The sequence below is a fragment of the Agelaius tricolor genome, unplaced genomic scaffold, assembly GCF_023055355.1.
Source record: "Agelaius tricolor isolate 1412-34295 unplaced genomic scaffold, bAgeTri1.0.p SCAF_32, whole genome shotgun sequence".
Classification (NCBI taxonomy): Eukaryota; Metazoa; Chordata; class Aves; order Passeriformes; family Icteridae; genus Agelaius; species Agelaius tricolor.
The window spans coordinates 6,381,902-6,402,714 of record NW_027269292.1 but is presented as its reverse complement, the minus strand read 5'-3'; the positions used below and the strand labels follow the sequence as shown (position 1 = coordinate 6,402,714).

At 54.2% G+C, this 20,813-nt stretch overlaps 1 protein-coding gene across 5 annotated transcripts in view; it reads left to right on the top strand.

Moving 5' to 3' along the window:
- RNF213 (ring finger protein 213) overlaps window positions 1-20,813 on the top strand; it is a 46,465-nt gene that overhangs the window by 17,299 nt on the left and 8,353 nt on the right. For 4 of the 5 annotated variants that reach the window (XM_071451485.1, XM_071451486.1, XM_071451484.1 and 1 more), the window contains exons 22-49: window positions 288-428; window positions 542-703; window positions 1,138-2,272; window positions 2,729-2,922; window positions 3,282-3,434; window positions 4,126-7,710; window positions 8,052-8,188; window positions 8,487-8,582; window positions 8,994-9,112; window positions 9,623-9,745; window positions 10,305-10,387; window positions 11,114-11,261; window positions 11,560-11,695; window positions 12,106-12,294; window positions 12,577-12,716; window positions 13,131-13,285; window positions 13,587-13,799; window positions 14,565-14,746; window positions 15,419-15,539; window positions 15,645-15,745; window positions 15,969-16,148; window positions 16,484-16,647; window positions 16,741-16,843; window positions 17,482-17,596; window positions 18,511-18,724; window positions 19,336-19,526; window positions 20,139-20,267; window positions 20,485-20,589. In XM_071451485.1, coding sequence (XP_071307586.1) covers window positions 288-428; window positions 542-703; window positions 1,138-2,272; window positions 2,729-2,922; window positions 3,282-3,434; window positions 4,126-7,710; window positions 8,052-8,188; window positions 8,487-8,582; window positions 8,994-9,112; window positions 9,623-9,745; window positions 10,305-10,387; window positions 11,114-11,261; window positions 11,560-11,695; window positions 12,106-12,294; window positions 12,577-12,716; window positions 13,131-13,285; window positions 13,587-13,799; window positions 14,565-14,746; window positions 15,419-15,539; window positions 15,645-15,745; window positions 15,969-16,148; window positions 16,484-16,647; window positions 16,741-16,843; window positions 17,482-17,596; window positions 18,511-18,724; window positions 19,336-19,526; window positions 20,139-20,267; window positions 20,485-20,589 — 8,514 coding nt within the window. Of the gene's footprint in view, window positions 1-287; window positions 429-541; window positions 704-1,137; window positions 2,273-2,728; window positions 2,923-3,281; window positions 3,435-4,125; window positions 7,711-8,051; window positions 8,189-8,486; window positions 8,583-8,993; window positions 9,113-9,622; window positions 9,746-10,304; window positions 10,388-11,113; window positions 11,262-11,559; window positions 11,696-12,105; window positions 12,295-12,576; window positions 12,717-13,130; window positions 13,286-13,586; window positions 13,800-14,564; window positions 14,747-15,418; window positions 15,540-15,644; window positions 15,746-15,968; window positions 16,149-16,483; window positions 16,648-16,740; window positions 16,844-17,481; window positions 17,597-18,510; window positions 18,725-19,335; window positions 19,527-20,138; window positions 20,268-20,484; window positions 20,590-20,813 lie in introns of those variants that run through there. The other variant, XM_071451488.1, reaches the window with a different exon arrangement.

Here is a 20,813-nt window from a genome sequence, read left to right as displayed (position 1 = left end):
GTTTGGTGGGGAGGAGGGGAGGCAAATGCCTGTGACCTCTTACCCTGTTGCAGCAGGGCCAGCCTCTGTAGCAAGAGGTGTTGGAGCACTGTGGGCTCTGTTCAGCCTCCCATGGAGTGGGTAAGGAAGAGCTGTGTGGAAAGAGCAGGCTGAAACCAGTACTCATTCTTTTCTTCCTTCTCCATCACGAAACTCTCGTGCCAGCCCAAGCTGTTTGTCCTGGTCAGGTGTAAGCAGAGATCAGATTTCAGAGCAGTCGGGCAGTGCAGTGTCTCCTCTCCCCACAGCGTGCCTCGGCTCAGCACCTGGAGTGGCTGAGGACGGTGAAGGAGAGCCATGGCTCCGTGGAGCTGTCCTCGCTGTCCCTGGCAGCTGCCATCAACAGCAGAGGGGTCTATGTGCTGAGGGCACCGGCTGATGGCCAGAAGGTGAGGCTGAGGTCACTCAGCTCCCTCTGCCCCTCCTGCCTCGGGGCTGCTGCCCTGGCCTCGGGCAGAGCTCAGCCCCAGCCACGCTGACAGCTCCTTCCTGCTCTTGGCAGGTCTCCCTGGACACTGTCCTGCGCTTCACCCTCCCGGGGAGCTCGGGGGACGCCGAGGCCTCCTGGAAGTACTCGCTGGCAGAGCTCCGCGAGCTGCAGAACAAACTCATGCTCATGTCGACCAAGGGAGAGCAAGGCCTGGAGGTGGAGAGGTTCTCTGAGGTCAGATTCCAGACCCAGGGGGTTACTGGTGTTGGGGCCAGGGCTGGATTTTCCCTCAAGTATAAACTTTTAGGGCTGTGGTTGACAGTGGAGTTGCTGGGGGTGGTGGTCACAGGCACATGGGTGTTCCTGCCTTAGGTTCCTTGCTAAGGTGGAACTAAGCTGCAGACAGAGCAGTGAACTGCTGGCCCTATCCTCTGGCTGCGCTGGGGATTGTCCTGGCTGGCAGCATCACTGTAATTTTGTAGCCAGCTGGGAGTTCCCTACTGGTTTCCTGGGGATGCTGCTGTTAAAAAGTCACAGAGAGTCTGTGGCTGCTGTGCAAGGCCTGACACACCGTGGGGCCAAAGACTTTCTCTTTGAGTGTCTTTCCAGTGGTTTCGTGGCTGAAACTTGTAAATCAGCTTGTTTCTCTCTCCTCTGTCCTCACACAGGTCTTTTCCAATGTCCAGAGACTTGCCCAGGCCTTTATAGACCTGTACTCGGCTGGGAACATGCTTTTCCGCTCCTGGCTTGCCCAGGTGTATTGTTCACCCCACAAAGAATCCTGTGTTTTTATAGACTTCTCCCTGGGCCCCATCCCAGTGCTGGAAGGGCAAGGGGATATGGCATCTGTGCTCCCAGCCCTCTGCAAGACTATGGAGAGCTTCCTGGAGAGCTGGAAAAGCTTCATGAATGCCAAGAGATGTGAGCATTTCTACCTGAACTACTACAGCGCGGAGCAGCTGGTGTTCCTGTGCTCAGAGCTGGGCAGGGGCAGCCCCAGCCAGGCTGCCCTCATGATGCTCTCCTTCCTCAACCCCCACTGCACCGAGCAGGATGTCCTCACAGCCCTCGGGAGCCCTCCCAGCTCAGGCCAGGCTGTTTCTGACTTCCAAGTGCTGCTGGATGGGGAGGGAGACCTGAGCGCGCGGCTGGAGCGCATCTGGGAGTGCTACATGAGCAACATGGGCTCCTTCCTCCCCAGCTGCCTGGACATGGACACGCTGGGCGTGTGGCTGAAGAACCTGGCCAGCAGGGGCAGGGAACGTGTCACCAGAGACTTCCCTCAGGACCTGCTCTGCGTGGGCCAGCCCAACCTCATCAGCTGCCCTCGCTCCGAGGTGCTCAGCTCTGCCCTGGCCATTTACATGAACAGCCCCGAGCAGCCCCTCCCCACCTTTGATGAGGTGCTGCTGTGCACGCCCCAGACCAGCGCAGAGCAGGTGGGGCTGTTCCTGCGCAGGTGCCTCATCCCCTGCCGGGGGGGGAACAAGATCTACACCATGCTCTACGCCGATGAGCTGAGCTACGACGTCAGCAAGAGGGCAGAGGAGCTGTTCCAGCACCTGCAGTGCTACAACAGCTCCTACAGGCTCATCATCCTGTGCAACTGCGAGGGGGAGAACAGCTACCTGCCCTCTGCCTTCAGCCACTACAAGGTGCACATGATTCCCCAGAGGTCACGAGCAGAGATCCAGCAGTACCTGCAGCGCCACTTCCGAGTGCCTCAGCCCTCTGACTCGGCTGCAGCCGTGTTCAAGGAGCACATGTGTGTTGGGATTGTGTCTTCCAAAAGAGCTGGCATGGGTAAGATGGCAGGTGCAGAGTGGGCTCTGCTGAGAGCTCAAAAACAGGGTGGGGTTCACCTCGCCAGGTTTTGTGTCAAGATTTAAGTACCTTGGTTAAAAAGAGCAATTCAGACTGGTCAGTGCAGGGAGGTGAACGCTGGAAGTCGCCTTGTCCCATGGTTTGACTTTGGAAACAAGCACAAAATAGAATAGATTCAAGTCCTAATAAAGAGTAAAGCTTCTCTCAGGCAGTGGAAGGAAAACCAACTTTATGGATAACAAGAGCCATGTGTTGGATTCCAGGTTCCAGCTGCTCAAACCAGATTTAGACTTTCTTCTGGAATGCCTTTTAGGAAGCTCCAGATATTTTAGGGCATGGGGTACTTAAACATTTTATTTCCTTCTGTCTGTTATGGTCTTAATGTGATGTATCTGGTATTTGTGGCTTTAATTCTTGTGGTGTTTTTAATAACAGGGAAATCTCTGTATGTAAAGAGGCTGCATGAGAGACTGCAAGAAGAGCAGCCTGACTGTACAGAACTTCTGAAAACCATCAGACTGATTGAACCAGAAGTGGATGAAGATAAAGTGCTAAAATCTCTCCTGCCTTTTCTGAAGAAAGAACACCAGACAAAGCCCATGATATTCCATTTTGATATCACCTCCTCAGTGAGTACATCCCTCCCTCTCACAGCTGCCTTGTCCTACAGGTCCTGTGTGGACCCTTGCAGGAACCTTCTTTAAAGCTCTTGTTTCTCAACCAGCCATTTCCCTAGCATGTGTTCTCTCATTATTGTGTAAGTAACACAAATACCATTTAGGTGATTGAACTCTGGAGCAGTTGCCCAGAGACACTGTAGTGTCTCTGCCTTGGAGACATTGAAAACCTGACTGAATGTGGCCCTGGGCAGCCTGTTCTAGCTGGGCCTGCTGTGAGGAGAGAGCCTCCCCACCCTCAACTGTTCTGTGATTCTGTGAAGTTGTGATGGATAAATAAAGAAGTGCTTTGCTATCTCTTCTTGTGACAGGTGCAGCACGGAATTCCAGAGTTTCTCTTCAAGCTGTTGGTTTTGCAGTACCTGACAGATAATAATGGCAATATGTGGCTACGGCAGAAGTGTCATCTGTACATCATTGAAATCCTGGAGGTGTCCCCAGTGCCAAAGACAGCAGCCAGACCTGTACGTACCAGCAATTCTCCTTTTCTGGGAATTCCTCACTCATTTGCACATGTTTGTGCATAGCTGTGGTGAGCTGTAGAGACTGTAACTGTGAACACAGCACAGGAGTTCCCTGTTTCATTGGGGGTGTGCTGTATCCCATAACAAGCTGCTGTCCCTGATGTTGTACAAGGTGACACTAATACCTTGTACAACAAATACTAATACCAGACAGCAAATTAGGCCTGTCTGGTTTCATTGGGTTGGTGATTTCTGAAGGCATGTTAGTCCAAGCCTCACTGCCCCCACTGTAACATTTATAGGAAACATAAAAATGCAAAATCTAATCTCACTCATGTTAATTTGCATGTTTGAAAGTAGGGAAATATTTATATGCATCTGTAAGAACAGAATGTAGAAGCAAGTGGAATAAATACCAGCAGTTTCTTGGGTTTAGTTTTCTTTGAAGTAGCCCTGAGAAGGGGCTGGAGGTGATGCCAGGGTCATGTTCCTGGAAGGAAAATGTAGGAGGGAAGAGGATTCCTTGGTGCACTTTAGGTGGAAGAAGGGATGCACAGGGAAAAAGGCTGCCTCCTGTTCCTCAGGTCTGTGGTTTTAGGCAAGGAGACTTTTAAGAACAGATTAACGAAGCTGATGAAGAGTGAGGCTACAGCTCTGTGATGACCTTTTCTTTGCTTTTTCTCTTCTCCAGATGTCAGTGAACCAGAAGTATCACTTTTTGGATGTGTTCCCTAAAATAACGTGCAAGTCTCCCAAAGAAGTGCTAGAAATGGAGACACTTGGGAACCGTGCCGAGGATGTGGGAATGGACAAGGAGGAGTTTTGCAGTGAGGCTTTCCAGAGACCCTTCCAGTACCTGAAGAGGTTTGACCAGGGCCATAACCTGGACAGGTTCTGCTACGAGGCGCTCTCGGTGGAAGGCAGCCCTGCAGAATGTCTGCAGCTCTTCCTCCTGCACTGCGGGGTCGTGGATCCCTCCTGGGCAGAGCTCCGCAACTTCACCTGGTTCCTCAACGTTCAGCTGAGAGACTGCGAAGCCTCCGTCTTCTGCAACCCTGACTTTGTCGGGGACACTTTGAATGGCTTCAAGAACTTTGTGGTTGGCTTCATGATTCTAATGGCGCGGGACTTTGCGACGCCCTCCCTGAGCATTTCTGACCAGAGCTCAGGAAGACAATCCTCCCACCTGGAGAACGTTCCGGAGGAAGATCTGCTTCCTTTCCGCATCAGGAAGAAGTGGGAGTCAGAGCCTCATCCCTACCTGTTTTTCAATGAGGATCGTGTGTCCATGACATTCATTGGTTTCCACTTCCAGCAGACCAGGAATTGCATTGATGCCATCAATCCTCTGAATGGGAATGTCATCAAGAAGGACATCATGACAGCCCAGCTCTATCAGGGTTTGTTAATGCAGAGGGTTCCCTTCAACGTGCCCTTTGATCAGCTGCCCCGCAACGAGAAGCTCGAGAGGCTCTGCATGGTGCTGGGGCTCCCCTGGGTGTTTGACCCTGATGAGACGTACGAGCTCACCACAGACAACATGCTGAAAATCCTGGCCATCGAGATGCGATTCCGCTGCAACATCCCCGTGGTCATCATGGGAGAAACGGGCTGTGGGAAAACCAGGCTGGTGAAGTTCCTGTGCCAGTTACGCAGAAGCTTTGTCGAGGTGGAGAACATGAAGCTTGTCAAGGTTCATGGAGGTACCACTGCAGAGATGATCTACGCCAGGATCAGAGAAGCAGAAGCCCTGGCTATATCCAACAAGGAGCAGCACGGCTTGGACACCGTCCTCTTTTTCGACGAAGCCAACACGACAGAGGCCGTGAGCAGCATCAAGGAGGTTCTGTGTGACCGCACGGTGCAGGGGCAGCCTCTGGTCCCTGGCTCTGGCCTGAGGATCATCGCAGCCTGCAATCCCTACCGGAAGCACACGGACAGGATGATCCAGCGCCTGGAGCTGGCTGGGCTGGGCTACCGGGTCAAGGCTGACGACACCCGGGAGAAGCTGGGCTCCATCCCGCTGCGGCAGCTCGTGTACCGCGTGCACGCGCTCCCGCCCAGCATGATCCCGCTGGTCTGGGACTTCGGGCAGCTCAACAACTGCACGGAGAAGATGTACATCCAGCAGATCGTGCAGCGCGTGGCCGAGCAGCTGCTGCTCACGACCAAGGACGAGGTGAAGACGGTCACAGAGGTGCTCTTTGCCTCCCAGCAGTACATGAGGCAGAGGGACGATGAGTGCAGCTTCGTCAGCCTGCGGGACGTGGAGCGCTGCATGGAGGTGTTCAAGTGGTTTTACAGGCATAGCCTCATGCTGCTGAGGGAGCTGGAGAAGTACCTGGCTGAGAGGAAAGCCCCCAAGGGCAGCGGCGACAGAAACAGCGTCATCTGGTCCTTGGTGCTGGCGGTCGGGGTCTGTTACCACGCATCCCTGGAAGAGAAGGAACCATACAGGACTGCCATCAGCCAGGTCCTCCCAAAGCCTTACGATACCCAGAAAAAGATTTTGGAAGAAATCACCCTGATGCAGGACTTATTCCTGAGTGGGGTGCCGCTCCGGGATACCATAGCAAGGAACTTGGCCTTGAAGGAAAATGTCTTCATGATGGTCATCTGTATTGAGCTGAAAATCCCTCTTTTTCTGGTGGGGAAGCCTGGGAGCTCCAAATCCCTGGCAAAAACCATCGTGGCCGATGCTATGCAGGGCCAAGCAGCTCATTCTGATCTGTTCAAGGACCTGAAGCAGATCCATCTCGTGTCTTTTCAGTGCAGCCCCCTCTCCACTCCAGAGGGCATCATAGGCACTTTCAAGCACTGTGCTCGATTCCAGGAAGGGAAGAACTTGGACGAGTATGTGTCAGTGGTGGTTTTGGATGAGATTGGGCTGGCAGAAGACTCTCCCAAAATGCCCTTGAAGACTTTGCATCCACTTTTGGAGGATGGCTGCATAGATGATGTCCCTCTTCCTCACAAAAAAGTTGGCTTCATTGGGATTTCCAACTGGGCTTTGGACCCCGCTAAGATGAATCGAGGCATCTTTGTGTCTCGTGGTGACCCCAGCAGGGAGGAGCTCATCGAGAGCGCAAAGGGCATTTGCTGCTCAGCACGAGGGGCTCTGCAGAAGGTCGAGCAGTATTTCCATCACTTTGCAGATGCATATGAGAACATTTGCAAGGCCCAAGACAGGGAGTTCTTTGGCCTCCGTGACTACTACAGCCTGATAAAGATGTTTTTTGCCTTAGCCAAGAGCTCCAAAAGCGAGCCCACGCCTCAGGACATCGCCACAGTGGTTCTTCGTAACTTCGGTGGCAAAGACGACGTCAACGCCTTGGAAATATTCACTTCCAAGCTGCTAGAAAAAGGGGAGATACATGCTCATGATATCAGTAGGATAGAGCTGATCCGACAGAACATTTACAGCACTGCTGAGGATGGGGACTGCAGGTACCTGCTGGTGTTGACTGAGAACTATGCTGCGCTGCAGATCCTCCAGCAGGCTTTTTTCACTGCCTGCCAGCAGCCAGAAATCATCTTTGGCTCCAGTTTTCCCAAGGACCAAGAATACACCCAGATATGCAGGAACATCAACCGAGTGAAGGTGTGCATGGAGGCGGGCCAGATGGTTGTGCTCCTCAACCTTCAGAACCTCTACGAGAGCCTCTACGACGCCCTCAACCAGTACTACGTGTACCTGGCCGGGCAGAAGTACGTGGATCTGGGGCTGGGCACGCACCGGGTGAAGTGCAGGGTGCACCACAAGTTCCGCCTGATCGTCATCGAGGAGAAGGAGGTGGTGTACAAGCACTTCCCCATCCCGCTGATCAACCGGCTGGAGAAGCACTACCTGGACATCAGCACCGTGCTGGACAAGGGCCAGCGGGAGGCCGTGCAGGAGCTGGAGCGCTGGGTGCAGGAGTTCACGGCGGTCAACACGGAGGAGCACTTCATCAGCCAGCAGCAGTACAGCCCCGCCGACGTGTTCGTGGGCTACCACGCCGACACCTGCGCCTCGCTGGTGCTGCAGGGCACTCAGTGCCTGCGCCAGGCCTGCGCGCCCGCCGAGCTGCTGCCCCGCGTCACCGAGCGCGCGCGGCTGGCCCTGCTCAACTGTGCCACCCCCGACGCCGTCATCCGCCTCTGCAACTCCGTGGGCGTGTTCATGGCGCCCTCCCTGGCCCACACCTACTTCAGGCAGCAGCAGCACACCTCCTTTGCCGACTTCCTGGGTGCCCACGTGCGGGCAGGGGCTGGGCCCCAGACCGCCTTCACTGAGGTGAGGCCGGGGCGCTGCGGGTCCTGCCGGGGCGCTGCCAGCCCAGCCAGGGCACTGCCAGCCCAGCCAGGGCGCTGCCAGCCCTGCCGGGGCGCTGCCGGCCCTCCTGACCCCGCTCAGCTCCGTGTGCCAGGGCCGCAGCGTGGCACTGCCTGCGTGCGCTGCAGTGCTGGGTGTGCAGAGCTGCGTGCTGGCAAATAACTGCTGGTTTTGGGGTGCAGTGCAGCTGTGCAGCAGGCTGGGGGGCCATGCAGCTGTGCAGCAGGCCGTGCAGCTACCTGCAGCAGGCTGGCAGCCCTGCAAGCACTGCAGGTGCTGCATTGCTGCCCCTCTCTCCCCAGGTCACCACCTTCTCCCGGCTGCTCACCAGTGCCGATGTTGCCTGCCTGGAGAGGGAGGTGCAGGGCAAGGCCCAGAGGCCCCAGCTGCTGTTCCTGCAGCAGTTTGACACCGAGTTCTCCTTCCTGAAGGGCATCCGGTGAGTCTGAGCTGGGCTTTCCCTGGAATGGGCTGGCAACTGTGTGCAGGGTGTGTGGGCAGAGCACTCAGAGCAGCACATATGGAAAAGGGAGGCTGTGCTGGCACCGGGCTGGCTCTGCCCAAATATCTGCTGATAAGGGACAAACCTTGTCAGCTCCATCACAGGAGATGGGGTTTGGTGGTTTTCTCTCCCCTCCTGCAGCAGCCAAAGCTAATGTGGAGTGACTGGCTCTGTGGTCTTTAATGTTTGATCTTTATACTCAGTGACTTCTGTTAAATCTCTTTTCACTCTTCAGGGATTTCCTGGATTCCACTACAGGAAATAAAGTCCTCATTATTCAGACAGACTTTGAAGATGGCTCTCAGAATGCCCAGCTCATTGCCTCAGCCAAGTGAGTGGGTGTGGAGTGCTTCAGTTCTGCCTGGCCACTCCTCCCTGTGCTTGGTTATTGATGCTGTTTGGGGATCTCACACTCAGCAACGTGCAATCCTTTATTCTGTAGCAGAATGAATCTAAATGTACTGATTGTATTTCAAGTAATCCATAACCCGAGTCAGAGTAAACTAAGCTGGGTGAAATGAGCAGATAATCCCCTTTGAAGTGTGAATTCTGGCCACTGGCTGCAGAATTCCTGAAGGGCTGAGGGTCACGGGATGATCCAGGGCGCAGCTGGAGGTGGCAGCTCAGCACCACAGCTGGGAGGAAGGAGTGGGAGTCACCTGTGTGTGTTCTGGGACAGGACACGTGTCCATGGGCCTCTGTGTGCCCTTGCTGTGCCACCAGCATTTCCTCTCTGCTGCAGGTACACCGTTGTCAATGAGATCAACAAGGTGGACCTGGGGGCCATCTCTGTCTTTGTTTACTTTATCATGAAGCTCTCCCGGCTGAAAGGAAGCACCTCCTACGTGGGATTCCATGGAGGTGGGTGTGCCCATCTGTCCCTTCAGGCAGTCGTTTCTCTTGCTCACTGTTCCTTTAAATGCCGAGAAGATGGGCTCCGTGTGTCCTGTGGCTTGTCAGAGCTGCATCCCTGTCCCACAGGGCTGCCCAGGGGATCAATACCTGCAGTCCTGGCTGGGAGCACCCTGCCTTGCCTGCTGACAGACAGGTCCCCTCTGCAGTGATGGAGAGCAGCATGCAGCCACGAGGGTCACTGTGTGTTAGTGCTGTCCTCCAGAGGCTCTGGAGTAGGTGCTGACGTGTTCAGCAAGGTTCCTCTGGGTCTGGGGCTTCTGAGAGCCTCAGAACCTTGGAACTGTCAGGCAGGGACATCCTGCAGCAGCAGGTTCTGAGGGCACTGTGCTTTCCCCTCCTGCAGCAAGAGGTGGGAGTTGGTGACCTGTGAAGGTAACCCAGGGGCTGGCAGGTAATTCTGGGGGAGCTGCTGTGGAAGAACAAGGCTGGGAGTGGTTCCCTGTTCTGTGCCTGCAGGGCTGTGGCAGTCGGTGCACATCGATGACCTCCGCAGGTCCAAGGACATCACCTCTGACCTGACAGCCCTGCAGAACCTCACCATCAGCCAGGTGTTCTCTGAGGATGCAGCTGCAGCCAGAGGTGAGCTGTGTGCTGGGGCGAGGGGGAGCTGTGGTCCCACACTTGGTACCACAGCAGCTGATGCCTGGCACAGCGTGTCTGGTGACTTTCCCTGCTCAGCACTGGGTTTGGGGGGGTCCCCACATGGCTCCCGACTTGTATTTAATTCATTCCTACAACTTTAGGTCATCAAGCAAGCTAATTTGGTATTTTTCCCTTTTCTTTTTGACAAAAGTGTGGCATTTGCACTGCTCAGCAGCCTGTGTGCTGCATGGAAGAGGCTGACAAGGATCTTTCTTTCCCCTCAGCTTTTTCTTACTCTCTTTCCTTTCACCACAGTGCCTGACAGGAGTCAGGGAGAGCTTTAGCATTAGCTCAGTGTCACATTTCTTGCTGCATGAGGCCTGACAGCCCGAGCAGCTGTGCCTGTGTTTGAGAGGTGAATCTCAGCCACTCATGCAGGTGCTAATGGCTCCCTGACAGATGTTCTGCTGCTCTGGGATGCAGTTGCTAAAATCAATTCTGATCTGACTGATGCAGGAGTGCACTGCTGCTTTCTAATGAACATTCTACACCTTAGCTGCAGCTCTGCCTGCCAGTGGAGAAGCACAGCAGGAGGAGGTGGAGGTTGGAACCCCAGTGCCAGGGGCAGAGCACCAGGAGGTCAGTTCAGAATACATTTGTTTGCCTCTCAGCTGTCACTGTGGCTCTCTGCTCTGTCATCCATGGGTGCCACACACCTTTTGTGTCCCTTTCACCTGAAACCAATCAGCAGTATTTGCATCATGAATGTTACTTACTAATCAGACACAAGTTCCTCCTCCCCCCTGCCCAGTCAAATTCAGCATCACTGAAGAAATAAGGACTCTCTAATTCCTTAGTCATTTCATCCCTCTGATTTTTAAACATCAGCTCTAAGAATTTCTGTTGCCTTTCTTCCCCTGGAGGTGGGAGCTGTGGTCCTGAGCCTCCCTCCAGCTGTGTGCTCTGAGCTGGGGCTGGCTGAGGGCTTGGCTGTGCTGCAGCCACATTCACACTGCCTCATGTGCCCCTGGCAGCTCAGCTGGGCATGGCCAGCACCAGGGACATGCAGCATTTCTCAGGAGGGGCACATTTTCCCTGGTCACATTGATGAGTTCCATTTCTTTCCTCAAACTGCTGAATCTTGCCCCTGCAGGAGTCTGAACTCAGCACAAATGCTGTGTCACAGGCCAGTTTGGAAGGGCCACAGGAGCTGCATCAGGTTCCTGACAGCAAAGGGCTGAGGATGGGGGCAGGCAGCAGGGATGGATGGGCAGAGCCCCTTTGAGGAAGCCCTGGGAACCTTCCAGGGGAGGGTGCTGGGGCCACGAGGGTCACTCCAGGGCCCTGCCCTTGTTTCCTGGGCAGGGGGAGATCCTGGACACCACGGTGCTGCTGAGGACCTGTGTGCAGAGTGCTGTGGGCATGCTGAGGGACCAGAACGAGGACCTGAGCCGCAGCAGGAGGAGGATTGAGATTCTGCTTGGCCTGTTCTCCAAAGAGGATGAGCTGAAAGGTGTGTGCTGCAGGGAGTCCCTGGGCATCTGGGGACCACCCAAACAGGTCACTGGGGCTGCAGAGGTCCTTGCTGTGGTGCAGGCAAGGGGACTCTCCCAAGCACGTGTGTCTGCTGCAGTGTGTGGGTGCGTGTAGGGCTTTTCTGCTGTTTAAGTGGTGGCTTTTTCTCTGGCTGTGCTGGCTGGTTTTTTCCCAAGTTGGCCAATTATTGGAACAGTTGTCAAATGCTGTGCTTGGTGGGATATTTGGGTCCAAGGTAATGGAACAGAAAACACAAGCTCCCTGTTGTTTTGTAGCCTCTTTCCTGAAGATAACCAAGGCTCGTCTCTCCAGCCTGTTGAAGAAGCAAGAAGAAAATTCCCTTCACCCAAAGAACTGGGTGCTTCGGGAGGCCTCCAACCTCAGTGCTCTGCAGGAGGCAGGTACCTTCAGGTGAGCACTGCCTTGTCACCTGCAGCTCCCAGGAAGGGTCTGCAAGTGGTACCTGTGCAACAGAGACAGCAGCTGTGTGTAATTGCTGTGAACATTTGCAGTGCCAGTCTCCAGGCTGTGCTGGAAACTCCCTGAAGGCATTTTTAGCCTCTCCTGGGGAAGGGTGAGTTAGAGCTGAAGGGGCTGTACTGGGACAGGGATGCACAAGTGCTGGAGTGGAACAGTGGCATTACAGGTGAGCCAGGAGTGAGAAGTGCAGGGTTTTTTATTGGCTGTATTCTTTCCATGAAGGCAGCACTAGGATTCTGTCACATGCAAATGTCAGCAGTTATTCAGGACAGGCACCCCCTGTTTTGCTGATGGTGTTGTGCTCACTTTCCCTCTGGGTTTCTGCATCTCTCTCCCCCAAGGCACACCCTGTGGAAGCGGGTGCAGAAGGTGGTCACCCCCTTCCTGGCTCTCCTGGTTGCTGTCATGGACAGGAATGGCAATCTGGAGCTGCTGGCCAGGCCAGGAGCCAAGTGGGTGACAAAGCTGTGGATGTTCATCTTCAGTGACTCCAAATTCCTGAGTGTCCCTCCTGGTGTGGGGAAGAACAGGTGAGCCTGGGGAGCAGCAGGAGGGCTGGGCTGGGCTGGCAGCAGCAGGAGCAGCCCAGCACTGGCTCTAACCCCCCAAAGCAGAGGGATGCTGTTTGTTGGCTGCCTGTGAAGGCAGCAGGGCACTGCTCACAGCCTGTGCTCCTCAGGGTCCTGCAGTTCCCTCCCCTTCTCTGTCCCCTCCCTCCTAGGGCTCAGTTGCTTTCTGCAGCCTCTGCCTCTGTTGTTTGCACTGCTTTCCAGACAAAATCCCTGTGCATTCATGACCTTTTAACCCCCCAGCTCTCAGCCAGAGATAATCCTGGTGCAGAACAACATGATGGTATCTGCTGATGCTGGGAATGAGATGCCCTTCAGCTGGAGGATAAAGGAGTACCTGGAAGAGATGTGGCTGGAGGCTCAGTACATCCAAAACACTGAAGGTGAGAGCCTGGCTTCAGCATCTCCATCCACTGCCCTTTGAGCTCTGGTTTGTCACTGCTGTGCCCCTCCTGTCACTGGAGTCACCTTCAGTCCCTCTGTGCTCCTGTGAGCCAGCAGAGTTCTGTGCAGGCAGCTCTTCTTGTGCTTCTCACCATTCATCTTTCTCACCTGTTCTGTGCCCTTGCATTCAAAGTGCTGTGGAGCAGCCAGGAGTTAATGACAAGGTGAGATTGCAGAAATACAACACGGTGCTGGGCTGACAAGCCTGGCCTGAGTCCCTCCTCAGTGCCCTGGATGAGGGGAGTGCTGGATGCATCAGTGATTAATGAGGTGTCAGTGTCTCTAGGATAGATGCTGTGTCAAAGCCAGCTTCCTCCTAACATCCAGCTTTTCTCTGCATCCTCGTTTTCCAGGCCATGCTGAGAAGTTTGTGGAATACTTCCAGAAAACTGCCCTGGGAAAATTCATCTCTTCTCTGACTGAAGGAGAAAGGCAGATGCTCTTTGAGTGCTACATCACTGACTTTGTTGTCTTGACCATCGGTGTGTCCTCCCAGGAGGAGCTGCAGGTCAGGGGCTGGAAATCCTTTGGATGGGGAGAAGAGTGTGATGCCTGTGAATGTGTCCTCCTGAATCAGTCCTGCCTTGGGGAGAGTCCCCTCTGGGACAGCCCAGCAGCAGGGGAGCCCCAGAGCAGACACTGGACACGGGTCACTCAGAAAGGCAGAACCTGGATAAACTGACTCAGTTAAGGCTGTCTTTGTAGGGAAGCAATTCTCATCTTTCAGAGAATTCTGCCAGGCTTTGCAGTACAAGATGAATTGTGAAAGTTCTTTCTCACCCTTGGCTTTGTGTGTGCCGCCCCTGCAGTGTCTGCGTGTGGCGTTCCTGTCCTGCGTGGAGCAGTGGGCGGCAGAGTCCCCCTGGAGGAAGGAGCTGGTGCCCTCCCTGCCCTGGGCCCACCTGGCACACAGCCAGTTCAAGAGCCGCCTGCAGAACTTCTCCAGGATCCTGGCTGTGCACCCCCGTGTGACTGGGCACCTCCTGGGCCAGCAGGGATGCAGAGTGCCCCGCTCTGAGATGGTAGAGTCACTGCCTCAGCCTGGCAGGCAGCTCTGCCTGCTCTGCTCTTCAGCCTCCTTTGGGTTTCAGCCACAGCAGAGGGGGAAGCACGGGCTGGGTTCCTCAGAATTGGGAATGATCTGCTGTGTTCTTGTCGGGTCAGCAGAAGAACTGCAGCACACAATATGTGTGAACAACAAATCTCCAAGTTTATTGATAGCTCACACATATTTATATTGGTGTTAATGAAGCTTATACATATTGCAAAGCTGAGCTCATTATTGGTTAAAACACACATGAATCAACCACACCTACTTCTATGCTCTAATGATTATTTGTTTCTATGTTTACATTCCTGTGGCTATTCTACCTAGGCTATCTTCATTTTTCTGGCAAAAGATTTTCTCCTCCATCTTCATGTTGCAGCAAGGTCACCATGACCCTTGTCAGTGATTGGGCACTGACTACTTAATCCCCAGCTTGTTTCCCCTAACCTTATCCAACGGTATCACATCAAAGTGGCCTTTCTCAGCCAGCCAATTATCCACAAAGCTCTCCACGTGTTCTTATTGCTACATGCAGGTTTTAGAATAGTTTGCCCTGCTTTTGCATTAGTTAATAGGACATGCTAACGAGCCAGGCCACAAACATGAGAATTGGTTTGAGATAATCAAGTAGGACATTATTCAGTAGAGCATGTGCTGTAGCAAACCAGACTGAGAGCCCAGGGTCCGCAAGTAATTCTGAAATGCTGCTGCTGTTACCCCTGGCCCTGTGTGTGTGCAGGTTCTGGACGTGCTGGCTGCCATGGGGTGTGCTGAGGAGCTGGAGAAGCTGGTGCAGACAGCCCCCCCTGAGCTCTGGCTGCAGAGGGTGAAGAACCTCCACATGCCCATTGAATTCCTGTGCAAAGAGGAGGGTGCCCAGCGCAGGGGCAGCCACTGCCATCAGCTGCTGAGGGAGCTCAGGTGGGTACCCAGCCCTGCTCACAGCCCTGCTCTTTGCCTGGAGGTGCTCTGGGGCATTGGAGCAGCCTGAAGCTGTTCTGGTACTGCTTTTCTCAGGCTTTGCAAACCTTTCCAGATTCCTGCTGGGCTCAATTGCATACCAAGCAGCAAGAACCACATTTTTTTTCCCCTCATCTCCTGCAAATTTTCTCTCTAAATTTGGCAGTATCATCTGGTGCATTCCATCTGGGTTCAGGGGTTATTTAAAACTCTCCTCAGGTTCCTGTTAACCAGCAGTGTCTCCCCACTTCATCCTCTGTGCATAAGGACTCAAGAGATGGGGAATTTCACTGCCTCTTGTGTTTGGAAGAGATCCCAGAGCTCTACCCCAGTTTCTCAGACCTTGTTTAGTTTATTTGAAGTGAAGAAAGTGCAGGTAATTGTGATTGGCATTGTAGAAATTTCTTGAGCTAGAAGTTCGAGGTGTGAGAAGGTGTGTGCAGTGTTGCTGGTCCTGCTGCAGTGCTGCCTCCAGGCCAGGCCCTTGAGCCCCCTGGGCTGGAGTGTTCTGTCCTTGACAAAAGCCCCTCTGGGAAGCCAAAGTGCCGAGCAAGTGAGAAGCGCAGGGGGGCTGTGGGGGGCAGCAGGAGCAGCAGTGAGGCCTGGCTGCCCTGGTTCCTGCTGTCCCCCCAGGGCCTGCTGGAGCCGTGTGTTTGCCATGGCACTCTTTGTGGAACACATCCTGCTGGGCATCCGCGCCCTCATGCCCGAATTCGAGGGCTTGATGAGGAAATACACCTTGCGTCTTGCCAAGGTGAGCAAAGCTGCCTCTTCACCTCCTCCCTCTTCTGCTGATGGTGGCAATTCTGGTCTCAGGTGTTGCAGCTGAGTCACTGGGCCTTGTTCTTTTCCTCTGCAGTGTTTCCAGCACCATTCAGACATGAAGTCTCATCCAACCTTTGTTGCAGTGCTGACAGTGCTGTGCCAGTGCAAGGACGAGGTCAGCAGCAGGCTCTACAGGTACTGGCCCTGGGGCAGGCTGCAGGGACATTGCCAGCACGCTTGTGGCACTGCTGCATGGGTGCAGTGGAAGCCAGGGGAAGAGCCATGACCCTGCTTGGTTCTGCACCCTGAGCTGAGCAGCGAGCCAGCTCTTGGTCTAGCTACAGCTGAACATCTTGTTCAAGGCTTTTGGGGAGGCAGGATGGGAGCAGCTGAGCTCATTGCTGTTTCTGGATTCCAGGCATGGTCTGGAGCCATGTCCCATCTGCCTGGGAGAGCCAAAGGACCCCGTCTGCCTGCCCTGCACCCACGCGTTCTGCCACAAGTGCATCAGCCAGTGGCTGGTGCCAGCACGGATGTACTGTCCCTGCTGCAGGACTGCTGTGGAGGAGGTGCAGTTAACTGTCTCTGAGGAGCTCAGGTACTCCAGCCACCCTCTCCAAGGGGGGGTGTTGGGTGGGGAGGCTTTGTGAGGCAATTCTCAACTCTGAGGTTATGAACACGAGCAGAGTCGGGGGTGAGCTCTGCTTCATCCCTCTGGAACTGAACGGGTCGTGTCTGTTCTGTTGCTTATACAAAGGGGAAAGCTGCCTTAGCCTCTGTAAAAACATGCAAATCATAGAATGCTTTGGGTTGGAAGGGACCTTGAGGATCATCTCATTGGGAAGGTTGAAAAGTGTCTCCCTTGGGTGACTTTTGCCTGTGTGCGCTCAATTCCCCTGTGGTTTAAGGGGTTCTGTGTTTTGCCCCTCCCAGAGCTGCCATAGCAAAGAAGGCCCTGTTCCGCCAGAGGTGCAACAATTTCTTCATTGACATGGTCACCACCATGTGCTTCAAGGACAACGAGCCCCCTGAGCCAGAGGTGATCCAGAGGCTCCTGAACCTGCTCTTTGTTCACAGAAGCCTTGTGAAGGACCCAGGTGAGCTCCCTTCACCCTCCCACTGTCTTATGGAGCTGGATCTGTCCCCACCTTCTCTCACCTGCCAGCCCTGTCCTTCCCTTGTCTCCACAGATCACCCGGCTGTCTACACAAAATTCCTGTCCCCTTTCAATGATGAGGTGGATGAGACTCCCATCATCCGCTCTGTGATGCTGAAGCTGCTCCTCAAGTACAGGTGGGCACAATCAGCTGAGGCAGGTTAGGCCAGGCCAGGTTCAGCTCTGTTCCTCATCAAACCCATCCCATTGTTCTCCTCACCTCCCTGAGTTTCATTGAGTCTCACATTCACCACAAAATCTCACAATCTTTGCATTAGTCACACAGCTTGGCTGGCTTGTGGTGCAGTGGGAGCAGCCTGTGCAAGGTTTACCTGGCTGTCCCTCACTCACCCTCTGCTGAGGGTGGATGCCTGGTTCTGCAAGGTGGCTGAGAAGCTGCTCTGATCTAGATCAGCAAAGCAGGACTCCTCATTCACTGAGATTTAATCAGGATTTAAACTGATCCTGTGTCTGCTCTTCAGACCCGCCCATCCCCACAGCCCTCCCAGCCTCCCTTTGCAGGCAGGGCTCAAAAGCCCCTTCTCAGGTGTGACCAGCCCCTGAACCAGGTGCCTTTTGTCCTGAAGTGCTCACTGAGCTCTGCTGATGACCAAAGCCCAGCTCATTGCCAAATGTCACTGCAGAAAATGGCACAAGGGCTTCTCCATCTTGCAGCTGATGCAGAGTGACCCCAGCCAGCTGTGGGAGCTGTGTTTGGAGCAGGGGCAGTCCTGTCAGCATGGCAGCTGTGTCAGGGTCTCTCTCTCTCCTGTAGCTTCAATGAAGTCAAAGATGATGTGCAGCGTTACCTGTCCCAGGTGGAGCACAACGAGCTCCTAGAGAAAAATGACAAAAAAGAGCTCTACCTGCTTTTTGTCAACTGCTTGGAGGTAAGAGCTGGGCCGTGAAACTGTTGCAGTTTCATGAGTAAAAAGAGTCAAGAACAGAAATCCTCCTGCAGTTCTAGGCGTGTTTCTTGTGTATGTAACTATTTTTCCAACTAGAAAGCCCAGTAGGAGTTGATACCAAATCACCTGGTCAGAGCTTGCTCTCAGGAATGAGCCTTGCTTTTCAAGGAAAGGCTTGTGTGCCTTTGCAGTGTTACAGAAATTCTTTTCCTTGGACAAGAGTCTGGGTGTTAAACCTCAACCTCCAGCCCAGGAGTGCAGCAAGCAGGGCCTTTCTCATGGCAGCAGCCCCGTGCTGAACTGCCTTCTTGTCTCCACAGACCCTTAAATCACTGTGCAGAACTTAAATCATTCTGCCTTTTGGATTGTTCCCTTTCCTCCCCCTGCATAACCTTCAGGGCTTTGGACACCTTGAAACAAACGTGACAGCAGGGCAGAGGTTTTATTACTTAGGGGGTTTTTAAGTGACTTTGTAGTTAAAATCACCATTTGTGTTCTTGCTAAGGGACAGACAGGTAGAGCTTGGCATTTTGGAACATGGAATGTGTGTTTTCACAGCCTGCTCGTGGCTCTTGCTCAGCTCCAGGCTTGGGGAGTGTGGGGCAGCTGGGGCACATCCTAAAAATGGTGTTTGGCAGGGGTTTAGGATGGGGGGCAATGGCAGTGGTTTGGAAGGGTGCAGGGGTGGTTTGGAGGGTGCAGGGGTGGTTCAGGGGTGGTTTGGAGGCTCAGGGGTGGTTTGGAGGCTCAGGGGTGGTTCAGGGATGGTTTGGAGGCTCAGGGATGTTTGCTGTGCTCATGGCACCCCCAGGGTGGGTTAGCTGGGTGCCATGGGGACACAAGGGTGGCTGGGTGAGGTGGCTCTGCCACTCACCAGTGTTCTGGCCTCTCTCTAGGATTCCATGTGTGAGAAGTCGGAGAACAGCCTGGGATATGGGCATGGCAGCAGTGCGCCTGAGGACAGAGCCTTTCCAGAGCACTACCTGCCAGGCAGCAGCAGCAGCAGGGCTCCCCAGGAAGCCTCTGTGGAATATCTGCAGGCCGTGGCCGAGGTGCGCCTGTGCCTGGGCAGGGCTGCAGAGCTCATCTTCCACCTGCAGCAGCACACACGTGAGTCTGATTGCTCTGCTGGCAATGCTGCCTGCAGGGCAGCTGGGCTGGGCACGGGCATGCTCTGTGCCCTGCTAGGACCTGTTGTGGTGCAAGAAGGAAAGCAGCAATTCCCTTTTTCCTTGGGGGCATCAGTCATGTCTGTCCCCTGTACCAGGTGTTACCAGTGCTCTGTAGCTGGTAGCAAGGCTGTGCTGGTGACCCCAGTGTAGTTACTGTGGAAGGAGATTTATTTTATCCTCCTGATGCTAACACTGAGATTTATTTAGAGCCCACTAAATTGAACTTTAAAGCATAAATGCTGCTTGAGACCCAGGACTGCTGTAAGGGTTATTGTTTTATATGAATGAGAGCTCTGCACAGCTAGAAGGGATTAAGAGTTTATATTGACGAGTTTATACCTTCCCTGTCAAAGAAATGAATCATTGTCTGAAATCTGGCTGAGGAAGTGCTCCAGACAACACCCGAGGAAGGGAGGGCTCTGAAGTTCTTCTGTGTAATAACACAGTACTAATAAAGGGACTTGGTGCTACAGCTGGGGCAGACAGAAAACTTTTACAGGATGGGATGTGCTTTTGCCTCGTTGTTTTAGCCCCTTTTTTCCCCTCCAGAGCCAGAGCAGATGAGGGAGGAGCAGCGTTACCTGGAGAGCGTGGAGAGGTTCTGCAGCCGTGCCAGGAACGACTGGCACCGCGTGTACCTGGTCAGGAGGATTGCCAGCCAGCACGGCATGGAGTTTGCTCAGAAGCTGGTCACAGAGCCACGCTTCAGCTGGGTGTTCCCAGCAGAAATTCTGCAGCAGGTAGACAGGAGGCATCTCCTGGTGATGGTTCTGGTCCCCTCTCTGCCTTCACTTTGTGCTGCTTTGGGGTGTTCCTACTGTTGTGTGGCTCTTGGGGTCGGGCCGGAGTGGCAGTGGTTGGGAGCTGGCTTGTCCTGGCTCTCTGGTAAATGAAGTCTCTCCTGGCAGCACCATGGCTGCTGCTGCTGCTGCTCTGGGGAGCCTGAAATGCCCCAGGGTGTCACTATAGGACACGAAATAACACAACGTGCATACACTGCTGTTCTCGAGGTGGAAAAGGGAAGTTTATTTTCTGACTCCAACATTTATAGATTTCCAAAAGTGACAGTGCATTGGAGGGTGAAAGTGCCACCTCTCCAATGACACTGGATAAACGAACAGTCCACCAAATTTCTCCTCCTCCATAAAAGCATGCAAAACTATTATTATTATTCTGTAAATAAGTTATTTACAGAAAGTGCGTGAGAAAGTTTGTTACAAGAATGTAAACATCAGAAGGCTTAGAAAATCTTAAAAACCCAGGGCGACACCAGGGCTCAGGAGGAAGGGGAGACTGTGCCTCCTCCAGCTGGGTGGCTGTCCCCAGAGCTGTGCTGGCTCTTGCCTTGGCAGGTGCAGCACAGCCAGTCCAAGCACATTGACCGGTTCCTGGTGTGTGGGGAGCGCTACCGGGCCCTGCGCGACGCCGTGGGACGAGCCATGATGGAGGGCACGGCCCAGGGGCTGCTCGAGGCCCAGGAGGTACAGCCCAGTGCCCCCCAGAGCCCTGCTGGGCCCTGGCCTCCCCCCAGAGCCCTGCAGGGCCCCAGCTCTGCAGGGTCCCTCTGGGCAGTGTCTGTGCCCAGCACCTGGGGTTCCTGCTCAAGCACGTTTTCTTTACTTTCCCACCTGCACATCCCAGCACTGTAGCTGGGGCAGCTCTGGCCTGTTCCCAGCCACATCCTTGCTTCTTCCCCAGGCCTCCAGCAGCCCCCCAGCTCTGGAATCTGCTTACCTGCTCCTGGCCATCTTCCGAGAGGTCACTGCCCTGTATGGGGATCCCAGCCTTCGTCCCAGGCAGCAGGTAGGACACCCCCCTTTGGCAGCTTGTGACAAACCTGCTTGGTGGGTAAGGAGGAAGGGGATCTGAATCAGTGGTTGGAGGAGCTTTTGCTCCTGTGCTCCAGCCAGGGTGATGACCCGAGCTGAGCAGGCTGGGGAGGCTTTGGGAGCAGGGCAACCCACGCTGGGAAGCAGCTGCCAGTGCTCTTTGTTTGGGTGAGGGCAGTACCCTGATGGCTTTAGCTC